The sequence below is a fragment of the Melozone crissalis genome, unplaced genomic scaffold (assembly GCF_028551555.1).
Source record: "Melozone crissalis strain CALT ecotype California unplaced genomic scaffold, PUWL_Pcris_2 ptg000013l_1, whole genome shotgun sequence".
Classification (NCBI taxonomy): Eukaryota; Metazoa; Chordata; class Aves; order Passeriformes; family Passerellidae; genus Melozone; species Melozone crissalis.
The window spans coordinates 9,998,042-10,010,303 of NW_026535791.1; the positions used below are offsets into that span (position 1 = coordinate 9,998,042).

The 12,262-nt window shown below is 37.0% G+C and overlaps 1 protein-coding gene across 11 annotated transcripts in view; it reads right to left on the minus strand.

The window, feature by feature from the left end:
* SUPT20H (SPT20 homolog, SAGA complex component) overlaps positions 1 to 12,010 on the minus strand; it is a 29,419-nt gene extending 17,409 nt beyond the window's left edge. For 7 of the 11 annotated variants that reach the window (XR_008482866.1, XM_054272268.1, XM_054272263.1 and 4 more), the window contains exons 1-14: positions 11,931 to 12,010; positions 11,166 to 11,263; positions 9,162 to 9,197; positions 8,022 to 8,080; positions 7,872 to 7,938; positions 6,476 to 6,605; positions 5,769 to 5,872; positions 5,125 to 5,241; positions 4,957 to 5,010; positions 4,629 to 4,768; positions 3,228 to 3,384; positions 3,086 to 3,142; positions 1,450 to 1,521; positions 303 to 460 (exon numbers count right to left, since the gene is read on the minus strand). Coding sequence is in view for 10 of the 11 variants with exons in the window: in XM_054272268.1 (XP_054128243.1) it covers positions 303 to 460; positions 1,450 to 1,521; positions 3,086 to 3,142; positions 3,228 to 3,384; positions 4,629 to 4,768; positions 4,957 to 5,010; positions 5,125 to 5,241; positions 5,769 to 5,872; positions 6,476 to 6,605; positions 7,872 to 7,938; positions 8,022 to 8,080; positions 9,162 to 9,197; positions 11,166 to 11,183 (1,169 nt within the window). In the remaining variant the exon portion in view is untranslated. The remainder of the gene's footprint in view (positions 1 to 302; positions 461 to 1,449; positions 1,522 to 3,085; positions 3,143 to 3,227; positions 3,385 to 4,628; positions 4,769 to 4,956; positions 5,011 to 5,124; positions 5,242 to 5,768; positions 5,873 to 6,475; positions 6,606 to 7,871; positions 7,939 to 8,021; positions 8,081 to 9,161; positions 9,198 to 11,165; positions 11,264 to 11,930) is intronic. The other 4 variants (XM_054272271.1, XM_054272273.1, XM_054272266.1 and 1 more) reach the window with 1 other exon arrangement.
* Positions 12,011 to 12,262: the final 252 nt, after the last annotated feature.

The following is a 12,262-nucleotide window of genomic DNA, read 5'->3' on the forward strand; positions in this document are numbered from 1 at the left end:
CAAAAAGGAGTGTAACAACATCTCACAGTGTCTCCACAATTTTCATGACTGGATTTGCTGGTGGTCCTATTTCTCCCCCAATGTATCTTTAATGTAAAAGAATGTACTAATTTAAAATAAAAGTACATCTGAAATATGATGGTGGCATGTACATGTTTTGGTTTTGGTTGTTTTTTTGGTTAAAAAATCTTAAGTCAGACTTCTAGCTCTAGAGTACTTTTGAGTCTGAAAATGACAAATAATGCTTGTTTTCCTCCACTTACTTATCACAGCATAGTTTAAAAAAAGAACATGTAACTTACTGTGATGGAGTTAATAAGTTGTCATTTTCCTCATCACCTTTGAGCGTCTGAATTTTACCATAGTACAAGGGATTGCCAAGAGACTGAAAAATGGTCAGTTTTGTTTTTTGAACCTGATTACCAACTTCACATTCAAACACATAATCATCCTTCATTTCCTAAAAAGACAGAATGATCTAGTAAGTCTTGAACAAGTCTTAGCTGAAAGAGCAAGTAAAGCAGACCACCTCTATATACAATACAGAGTAAGAAACATTCTATAAGTAACTTTAAATAACACTCTATAGGAAGGGGTGCATTATCTAAAATCAAAGTGATTCCAGAAGTTACATTAACAGGACAAGAGGAAAAGGATTTATACCTCTTAAAAATACAAAGTTATTGCAAACCCCAAACGATCATGCTAGACATAGAAATGTAGACTGGGTAAACCTATATAGAAACAGTTTTATATGAATTATGAAAATGCAAAAATGTTGAGAATAAAATGCTGGAGCTGAACATTAAATTCTATGGGGAAGTATTGCTTTTTTCCAACAAGCAACTACAAGGATATCATGATACATGCTGTAATAAAGCTAGTACCTTGCCTCTGAAATTATAAAAAAATAATCAATTATGTGATTTAATCACATAACTAATCAGTGAATTAATTATTATTAATGTGAATTAATCAATGATTATATTAAATTACTATTTCTAATCAAGTCACATCGTTTGTGCCAAAAATCTTAAGGTTCAACTTAAACATTGCAGAAGGAGTTTTTTTGTAAGAGGCATTTAATATTACTCTCTCTCAAAATGTAACATTTTGATTTCAATAAAGCTCTTTTTAATCAGCCTTTGAATGTCTGAGTAAAGAAAGCAATTTGCTGTGCAGATGTCTGTGTAAATAATGATAATTTCTTTAGTACAAGCTTCTTATCCTTGTATTTCTGGAAAATCTGAGGAAATCAGACTGATCACATGCTTGCTTTACTGTATAAAATTACAAGTATCTCTGGAAATCTTCCCATGTCTCTGTAACACATGGAAGATTAATTAAATTGGGGGAGGGAAGATTATTCCACATTACACTGATTTTGTTGAAATAAGAGGCATTTTAACTAGAGACAGTGAAGTTTGGCCAAAGGTCTAAATAACTCACGTGTGCTGGCCAGACAGTTGGTTGTGAGTCATCAGACTTGATAGACTTTTCCACTTTGGCATATTTTTCCACCTTAAACAAAACAGAGAGATCAGAAAAGAAAGAATCCCCTATGTTACCTCCTACGTTTCTTCAAGGAAACTTAATTGAGGAATCCTCAGAACTATACATTTATAGGGTTATAGCACATTTCCTATGTTAAACTTAACAGAAGAGTGAAACATGGTTTCAGACTACAGATTGAAATCATTGCCTGCAATGTGGAACGGTTAAGTAATTTCACCATAACAGTAATTCCTAAAGCCTGTGAGTAAGTCAGGTACATCTCAGTTGAAGTGAAAAGAGAGGTTTGTTTTGTAGAAACTTACACTGTCATTTGCACTCTTGGCAGCCCTATAACGTCCAGAGCTACAGTCTTGTCTAGTCTACAGTCCCTTAAAAAATCTCAGCATAGTAGAGAAAACTTGTGGAAAGGGACCTGGACATCCCGGTTGGTGGCAAGTAAAATATGAGTCAGCAGTGCCCTGGCATCCTGGCACAGCATCACCAGCTGGGCAAGGGAGGGGATTGTCCTGCTCTGCTCTGAGCTGTGGCTGCCTCACCTCAAGTGCAGGGGGCAGTTTTGGGTGCCACAGTATAAGAAGGATATAAAACTACTAGAGAGAACTCAAAAGAGAGCCACAAGGATGGTGAAGGCCCTTGAGGGAAAGCTGCATGAGGAGTGGCTGAGCTCACTTGGTCTGTTCAGCAGGGAGGAGACTGAGGACAGAGCTCATAGCAGTTATAACTTCCTTGTAAGGGGAAGAGGAGGGGCAGGCACTGATCTAAACTCTCAGTGGCCAGTGACAGGACCCCAGGGAGGTACCTGAGGTTGTGTCAGGGGAGGTTTAGGTTGGATATTAGGAAAAGGTTCTTCACCCAGAGGGTGGCTGGGCACTGGAACAGGCTCACCAGGGTAGTGGTCACACCATCAAGCCTGACAGAGTTCAAGAAGCATTTGGACAAGACACATTATATCATTTTGGGGCTTGTCCTGTCCTGCAGGACTAGGAGTTGGATCTGATGATCCTTGTAGGTCCCTTCCAACTCAGGATTTTCTATGAGTTCCTTCTGTAAACTAATAGTATGTGTTCTGGTAGTGCCAGAAACTAAGAATATGAATTCCCCCAAGAGAAAAATGCACACAGAGTGAAAAAAACAACTCTCAGAATTCTCTGCATAAAATCTAAAACTTTTCAAAATATTAATGTCCCATGGTATAACATATCAAAAGGCAGGAATTTCTGCCAAGATGAAAAGTGATTCATATTTAAACAATCTACAAACCTCACTGACTTTTTGGGTTTTCATACTATCAGAGAACTTCAAATAGACATGTGCTCATTGAGCCCACAGAAGAACAATGCTAACAATTTGTTTGTACTGATTACTTCATCCAAACTATTCTGATACAACTGCAATGTATTACAGTGTGGCTTAATTTGTATACCTTATGGTACAAAAAAGTAACTGTAAATGTTAAAGTCACTTCCATTTTTTAAAGGTCATTCTTTGATATGGGTTGCTTCTTAGACACTTCTTCATATAATACAATTTCTAATAATTGCTAATTATACATAACAATTGGTGGTCTTACATCTACTTCAGAAGGAGCAGTCAAGTAGCAAGGGTTCTGTTTCCACATATCTACGCACTGGAAAATGAAAAACAGGATTAATATATTAAATCCTTTAATTAAATAGTTAGAAGTACATTACATTACTTTTCAGAACACTCACATTTCCAGCTTTTGAAATTTTGAGGTCATACTGCTGGGCTGCTTTCCTCTCCTTCCTTTTCTGTAAGTAGTCAAGTAGTCTGAGCTGAGGTGGAGTTGAGTAGTGAGCTACTTCTTGCTGTCTGTTCAGAGAGGACCTTGAGTACCTTTTGAAGCACCTATGGCAAAATGACACTTAAGCTTGTAAAATCACCAACATTAACTTCCCCACTGCCCTTGTACAAAACCAAAAATATGCAGGGAACTGCTATGTACATGGAGACTAATAAGTTTCTAAATACTTATTTAAAATTGCTTTTGGATTGTGACTGGATTAAACTTTACAACTTTAAATTATGATTTCTTATTTATAAAATATACCAGTATTCTGTTCATCTCTTTCAGCACTAAGAATGTGCTTATTTTTTAAATGCCTAATTTAAGTACATCATCAAAATAAGTAATTAAAAAGCTGCCAAGCTTAAAATATTTATGTATTGTCATAATTTCAGTTCCATCAAATGATCCTTGTTCTACTTATGTAACTATAAAGTTATAATGACAGTAACTACCCTCTAGTCTTTGTTTCATGACAAATTCATAGACTCAGTAATGCTGTTCGGGACATACATTTAATCCCTTTTCCTATTTTTCTAGTGGAATATTTGTTGACCATCAAGCTTTAATTTCAAGGACAGCTTGATCAAATTCATTATTTATATTTTTTTCAGAAATTACCGCTGATTTGGTACTAGCATAGTATTTCCATGCAAATTAATTTCAAAATATTTCACTAGTTGTGACAGACCATTAATGCATTTCGTATTTACAGAGCGAATGCAACTCTGGTGATAGAACAAACATGTTGAACAAAGGTTTCAAGCTTCTGTGGAAATAAAAAAGGGCCCAACCATGCACAAAAGTGAAATAATTTCAATATTTTGTAGACAGTGCATATAACATTATTTTCAATTTTTCCAATATTCTTATACACTTACACTTCTGTTTAACCTGAATGTCAAACACACAAATAATTCTTTTCATTTACTCATTCAGGATGAAACTTATGTGTAGTTTTTAACAAATAAGAGATCAGTATACAACATATCTGTTTATATATTTTACATTACTGAGCTGCCATCAGACTCTGCGTACACAAAACCTATGCAAAGAAAACCTCAAATCCAAACTGCAATAAAACTGATTATGTTAACATGTTTATACTTTCCTTTGATATACAAAAATGAGCCCACTACAGTATGTACTAGTAATCAAAATAAAATACAGTACTGAACACTTAAAAAGATGATATAATTTCTTGACTGTTTCTCACATATTCCTATTTAAGTAGGTATAACATAGGAGGAGCTATATAATTTTTACATAAAGCATTACATAAAGCATTACTACTAAATGAAAATACCGTTTCATGGGGCGAGTGTTCATCTTCTGCTTGTTGTACAGGAGTCTGTTTGTAGTACAGGTCACTGCTATTGAAGGATCAAGACACAAAGGCTCTGCTGTAGCCAAAATAAGTTGGCTCTCAAGTAGGAGTTTGTCCTCCTGTAATATACACAACTATTAATAAATATAAAAATTTTTACAGTAGTCAAGTTCCTATATACCTATGCATGTAGACATTATCTTAGAAAAAACCTGAAAAAATTATTAAACAAATAAAAACTGTGAATAAATTTTTGGTTGTGTAATTATGACATCACTGTAAAATTTTTAAATGACCTCTAACCTACCTGTGTCCATTTGTGGTTGTCACTTGTTATAGAATGCACATCACAAATTAAAGTCTGAGGAAAAAGACATAATGGTAATTGTGAATAATAGGATTTGATAATATATGTTCAGTAACTGTGCATATCCAGTCTATGAACTACCACAAATTACTTAAGGCTCCTCTTTACCTGCATTGTAGGTCGCAAAAGAATGTGCTTGCTTTGGTAGGTTGGAGATTTCATGTTACCAGACTGCCTGTAGTCCCGTATTTCTGCTATGACACATCCACAATGGAAAATATTAACCTGGTTGAAAGAAAAACACCAGCTTTTGAATAAACTAATATTTACCAATCTTCCCCTGCCTCTATAAAGAAGTTTGCTATATAACATATAAAATTCAGTGAAACTAGGAATAAAACTCATGACTACGTTTTTCAGACCAGCAGTCTTTTCTATGTACACAGATATGTTTGTCCTAGACACACCTAAAGTACAAGCTTCAAATGCAGTGTTTTCATATGCCAGCAATGCAGCTGTAAGAAATTCCCATGCCAAACATTCCATAATGACAAAGAACAAAGGAAATTTTGCTAGGGTTGAAGATGTTTCACAGCTGTAATCATAGCAATCTCTCTTATCTCCTTCTCCTCAGTAGTAAGTACTGGTTTTTTTCCTATATATCAATAAAATATTTAGTTGGGGCATTAAATACTACAGTTTCATATGCACAAGTGTCTTGTGCTTATAATCATCTATGTGAAGCATTCAGAAAAATCAAGGTTTATCTGGGTGCAATACATAAGTTCTTTTTGAAAACAGAAATTTCAAACCTGAGATTTTTCTAAAAGATCAACCAGAATAGGTGGTAGTTCCTCTGCATCCAAATATTCAAGCAGTTCTCCTTCTTCATAAGGCAGACGAATGGTCTCAGAGTCTGAATTTAAACAAAACATATTACCTTTGTGTTTCAAAAAAACACATTAAGAAATCTAAAACAAAGTTGGCACAGGAAAAAGCAAGGCTGGCAGAAACCTATCCACACATACCATTTTTTCGGATACTATTATTTTTTACATCCATTTCTGTACTTAGAGTTTTAGTTTGCTCGTACTGTGCTAGCTTTTGCTCCCAGGTGACATAATGTATGCTCTTATCGCCCATGGCAGTACAAATGGCATGAAAATGACACCAAAGTGGAACACTAATGCCTCTGGGCAGATCTAGACATGGGAAGCAGTGAAAGAAACAGTTTGACAGGAGGAACCTGAAGTGAATGAAACTTGCATATGCAGCTGCAGAAACTAAGGGAAAATAAGAGACTGGAAAGCTATCAAAAAGACTATATCTACAGATTTTGTCTGTAGATAAACAGCTCAGAGCTTTATGCAAATTTTTAGCTCAAGTACAGTTGGTTCTTCTCCCACCTCCCAGTGCAATTATGTTGCAATTATGTAACAGATAAATGTAAACAACAACACATTCTAAAAATTTATGCAGCATTCTGAGTATTTTTTAAAATTCAAGAGAAGAATATTACCTGAACCATTTTTTCCCCTGAGCATCAGCGAATAACCCTCATTTCCTGGGTAGAGGTTTACTACCAGACACGACAACGTCTCCTGCATAACCAGCTTCTCAAGTAAGTTCACATTTCGTCTCAGCTTCTGCTTTAAAAGTAAACATTGCTCATGAACATAATACTATGAAATAATTAGCAGAAATAAAAACAACAGCAATTGTTTTTATTAGACTGTTGCTTAGATTAATGACAAATTACACATCTAAACAAGCCCAGTTAAATTTAACTGTACTGTAGTCAGCAGGGTAAGCGTATTATGTATCATGCATGTTTATAGACACAGATTTTTGTAAAAAATCCCACTCATTTAAAATTACAAACCCTAGAACTGGAAGTTCACATACAGAGTTAATAAGAATAACATTATGCTAAAATGTTGTAAATCTACAGTGCACCATTATTTGTATCATTCTACAAACATCATGAATCCAGTACAACTTGCTTGGTAACAACAAAATATTTAGTACTTTCAGATATTCCTAACAGAAGGCAGCATTTCTCTCCAGGGTTAAAATAATGTACATTTGGAAGCTTTCTTAATTGCGTTTTCTTGTCTTTATTTGCTGAAATTTGATCCTGCAGCCACAGACACTATTCCTGTATTGAACTGTAAAACTATCTTTTCGATGTATAACAGATTTTTATAATTATTTGATGTGTTTCAGAGAGCACATAAACATCCTACAAATTTAAACATTTGAAATCCCCTTAGAACTTAAGACAATGAATTCTGAACCTCAGATAACTTAACAGCCTCTGGCTGGAGACCATATTTCATCTCTGAATACGAGTTCTGGGTACAATCATCAGCTGGGAGTTAACCTGAGTGCTCATTTGTCTTCTCATTAGTTTTACTTCCTTGAAAGCAGCAATACAGCAGGTTCCACAGCTTTATCTGGTTCAATTTGACATTCAGATTTTAGCAAAGATAAGCCTCCTTGAGTGTCTTTGCTAACATTGTGAAAATTTTTCACAAAACTTCTTAGCTTACCAACAACTGGAGAAATTAATCAGAATTTACAACAAAATTACAGGGTCTGAAAATGTTCCACATTTTTCCATGGCAGTCACGCTAAGCAATTGATTGTGAAACAACAACGCACATGGCACTGACACTGGCCCAGAACTTGTCAAGTGACCTTCAGTGACACAGGATTAAGACAGAATGAACAGCTCACTAAAGCAATCTAGGCCTTACTCTTCACATTATATAGTCTTATCTTTAAGTGACTACTACAGTAAGAAGGGTTTATACTTGATTTAACAAAGAAATTAAGTGGAATTAAAACCAAAGTATTTTCTCAACCTGCCTGTTTAGACAGAAATGAAAAGCTTTTCAGCAATTTCCACTTACCTTTATCTCAGGCTCTTTTTCACATTCTTCAATATATAAATCATAAAGTTTTTGAAATACAGATTTTCTGAAATTAAAAAGACTCAACATGTAACCAAAATTAAATCAAAGAAATGCTATTAAAAAACTAAATACTGAAACTCGTGGTACCTTCCACTGGATAAATATTTTCTTTTGGGAGGTCTCTGACGGGCACTTTCAATGATATACTAAAAGAGAAAAGTAAACAAGAAACCAGCATGCATTACAAAGAAATTTAGTTCTAGCTACCACACAACTAGAGATCATTACCAGACTGTGTTCCACGTATACAGAAAGTAATTAACAATTACAGTAGAAGACTGTTCCAAAAGTGCAGTAAATACAATGTTATGTTACAGTCATCAACAAGAACACAACTCAATTTAGCTGTCAAAGACAGCATTTCATGCCCATGGCATCCAGTTCCATGCAAGGTCTTGATCCTACACTCACATCTTTTAATTACAGTAGTAACTAACACTACAACACTACTGTACTTAGCTACTACTACTGAAGTTCATGTTAACACACTAAGGTACAACCAAGTTTATGCATACTGGCTTGACAACATTTACAAAGCAAATAATCTTCAACATGACAATTTCAGGAAGTTCATCCTTTGCCTTTTGCATTTAATTATTTTTCTCTATAGAGCTATGCCTTGTAAATACAATTCATGTACATTAAACATTTGAATTAAAAAAGAATAAAAGAGATAGCATCCTCCAGAAAATGTGATTTATATTCTAACAAGGTTTTTCCAAACCTCTGTTGTTTGAAGTACTTAAATTAACAGGTTTTTTCAGAATTTATGTTCTCTCACAGGAACATGTATTTCCTGTAACAGGGCTCAAGGTAACTGTTATATCAGATGACAGCATTAAGGAACATGAATGTGAAGGCACTTGCCTCTTCATTCTCACAAGGCTATCCTTAAAAACACAAACAGGATTTTACCACATATTTCTGCCTGCTTATTCCACAGCACACAGATTTGCTGGTTTAGAAGGGGAAAGCTCAAGTCTTGCACAGTCTATCACCATTGCACTTGATGATGCTCTCAGTACAATAGATAAGAGACAAATACATGACAGCAATTTCAGTTAGAATTCTGCAATCTCAGTGTTGCATGTATAGGTGATTACACACGTATATATTTACATAACATGGTTTTCTACCACTCTTCAGGAGAAATAAAAAAATAGCTGTTGTATTTTTATAACTCTAAGACCAATAAATTATGTACAAACAAGCAATTTAGCTTCTTACCTCAGCACGATCCAATGCCAGTTCTAAAGCTTGTTGCTGCAAGAATGACAAAGGGTTTTTTAGAAATTATATGACCTTTTTTTAACATCCTCATACATTAAAAACACCCCAACAACCCTACTATAACTGATACAAATTTATTATTAGAAGATGGACTCAAAAATTCTTTGGCACATACTAAACTTAGCTAAAACCTCATGTAACTGCATCACAAGGCTTGGCTAAATTATGAAGCCTTAGAACAAAAAAAGGCAATTAGAATCAAAAGCAAGAATGGAAATTACACCTAATAAAAGCATTAACAAACACTACCCAAAACAATTAGAGATGGCAACTAGAAAACCAGATCTCCTTTGTTAAGCTGGTCACCAACTCAACAGAAAGGATAGGCCAAAATATCCCCGAACAGATGTCCAGGAAGAAAACATTTATCTTTTAGATACCAGTGCCCAAGTATCAGCACAGTTATTCTTCACAAGGTGGAAACAAAGATCTTGTGCTCAGAACTTTACTTCTGCACATAACACAATTTAAGAAGTGCTCCATATGATATACTGTTAGGTGGCTAGGAAACAAAACCAACTTCCACTAGACTTTTTCCAAGGTGGGCTAAAAGTCTGCCCAACTCCATGAAACACAACAAAATCTGCAAAAGCTTCTCAATATCCCATAGCATGGTATACTCAATACCATTTATTTTAATGAATTTAGCTCTTTTGGAATGTTCTTTACTTCAGTACATCTGCACCTGATATAGTTTTATTTAAAAAAGAGCCCACAACTTCATAGATCAGAATTACGAGTTCTTGGACTAAAATTTGACAAGTATTTCAAACCAGAATAAAAAAAAGCACGAGTGTCAAAATAAAAAAAAACCAAGAAAGTCTTCCTTGGTTTCTAATGTTCTTTCTCTGGCACTCACTTAAGCTCTGACATCCTTTGTGCAGGAATAATGTGCAGCTGCTAAACGAACCAGACAATGGAAGTGACTTGGAGCAGGGAGGAAAAAAGGGAACACTATTAAGAACCAAAGCATTGTAGGAGAATGCCAGGAGCTTGATTCATCTCCAGGTAAGTCCAGAGAAGCAATGCATTCACTTCAGTGGCAGCTGGAAAATGTCCTTAGTAATGTACTCCTGACAAGCACTAATACTCAGTGAAGCTTAGGAACATTTGCAATGGGTACCTCTTCCCAAACATGCTTTTGTCCTATTCCCTCAGTATAAACCATCCCTATCAGCTGCTCCTAAAAGCAAACACCTCTACTTGAGCCTCAAGGAACAGAAGACACACAAGCCATGTCCAGTCCAAGGTAGCACCAGTGATTACACAGGTAATATTTTATTAGAATAGAATACAGTGAAGAAAACCATACTACACAACAACAAAAGAACAACAAAGAAATATACAACAAAAACACTCATATAATATACCTAAAACAAAATTTCTTACCTGTTCATGAAAATCCCCCCACCTACTTACCATGCTACTGTGTGGTAGAACCTGCCATGACAGAACATTATGATTTTCAAGTGCCTAGGTGTTTTTATGAAAATGTTAAATACTGATCTTTCTATATAAGAGAATATATCTAGTAGATACTTCAACAATACCTAAGACTAGGTATGATTTCAAATATTCAATTCACTGACTGTTTAACATTAGGTAAAAATCCATGTCAATATTAGCATCTGTGAACAAAAGACTACTATGTAGAAGTAGGATTTATATACACCAAATTTCCTGCTACCACTCCTGACTGAAAACACCACTAGCATGATATGGCAAATCCTATGCTGCACTGGCCAGTGAGTAAGTGTTTAGAAGTATCCAAAAGCTATGAAGACACTCCTGAAAAGGGAAATATCAGAATTCAGCAGTAACAAGCAAAACAATTTTTTAAAAAGAAAATGTCAAATATTAGTGGCATTCTTCTCATCAGCCAGACAGTTAGCAGACTAGAGCAAAAACATCTGAAAATATATGATCAAAATCCTAACTTACCATTGTAGTTGAAGCCATGTGGCCAAATGGCAAAAGAAGTACTTAAGGAGTTTCGTGTAGCAGGCAAAGAATCATATTTGATGGTCAGACTTGGGGTACTAAAAGCAAAAAATTCAAGGAGAAAAAAAATACCATTGAGAAACGAAATGGGTATTTCATTTAAATACAACTCTTCTGGTTAATTCTACTTTAATTTCATTAGCAGAGTTTCCTCCAAGAGTAGAAACAAGTGTTCCACTCGCTGCTAGTGCAGAGGCTCTCACTCCAGTGACTACTACTACTATTCACAATCATTTTACATTAGTGTTATTCAACAGTAAAGCAACACGCACGTAAACGTACATACACTTTTCTCTATCGCAGCAGTCCACCTAGTTTGCTAGGTGTCACAACCTCAGATGCACAGGAGGCTAGAACACTTAATGAAAAGCAGAGAGTTTAGCACACCGCATCAGCTCTCTTGTTTTGCTTTTGAGAAGGTGTTATTAGCCAACACCATAGCCAACACTTCCACTAGTGGCGTCTTCTAGCATTGTTTGGTTTAAAACTGACTCACAGCAAGCTGTCAATCAAGAAACGAAAAAAATTTGCTGCCACCGCCGGGGCGGAGATCGAGCGGCGCAGCCCCCGACGGCAGCAGCCGGCCGGGAAGGGCCGGGCCGGCGCAAGCCAAGGGCGCAGGCCGGGCCCCGCTTCCCTTCCCGCCCGGTCCGGCCCCGTCCCGCCGCCCCTCCCCGGCCGTGGGTGCCCCGTGCCCGCCGGTACCTGGCGGCCTCTCCCGCGGAGCCCCCGGCACAGCGGCCCCGCCGCCCGCCCGCGCATCCGCCCCCGGCGCGGCGCCCCGGCCGCTTCCGCCCCGCCGCTTCCGAGCCGCGGCCGGAAGGGGCGGGCGGGTCGCCGTGGAGACCGCGAGGGGCGGGCGAGGGCGGGGAGCGCCGCCGGGGCCGCGATGGAGGTGGGGGTGTGGGTAGGTGAGGGTCACGGATGGGCGCCCAGGAGTTCGAGGGGTTTAGTGGTAGTAAAGAGCCTGGACTGCGCTGCGAGTCACAGCTTTAATGCCGTTGTGAAGATCAGGATGGGCTGCTGTGTGTCTCAGG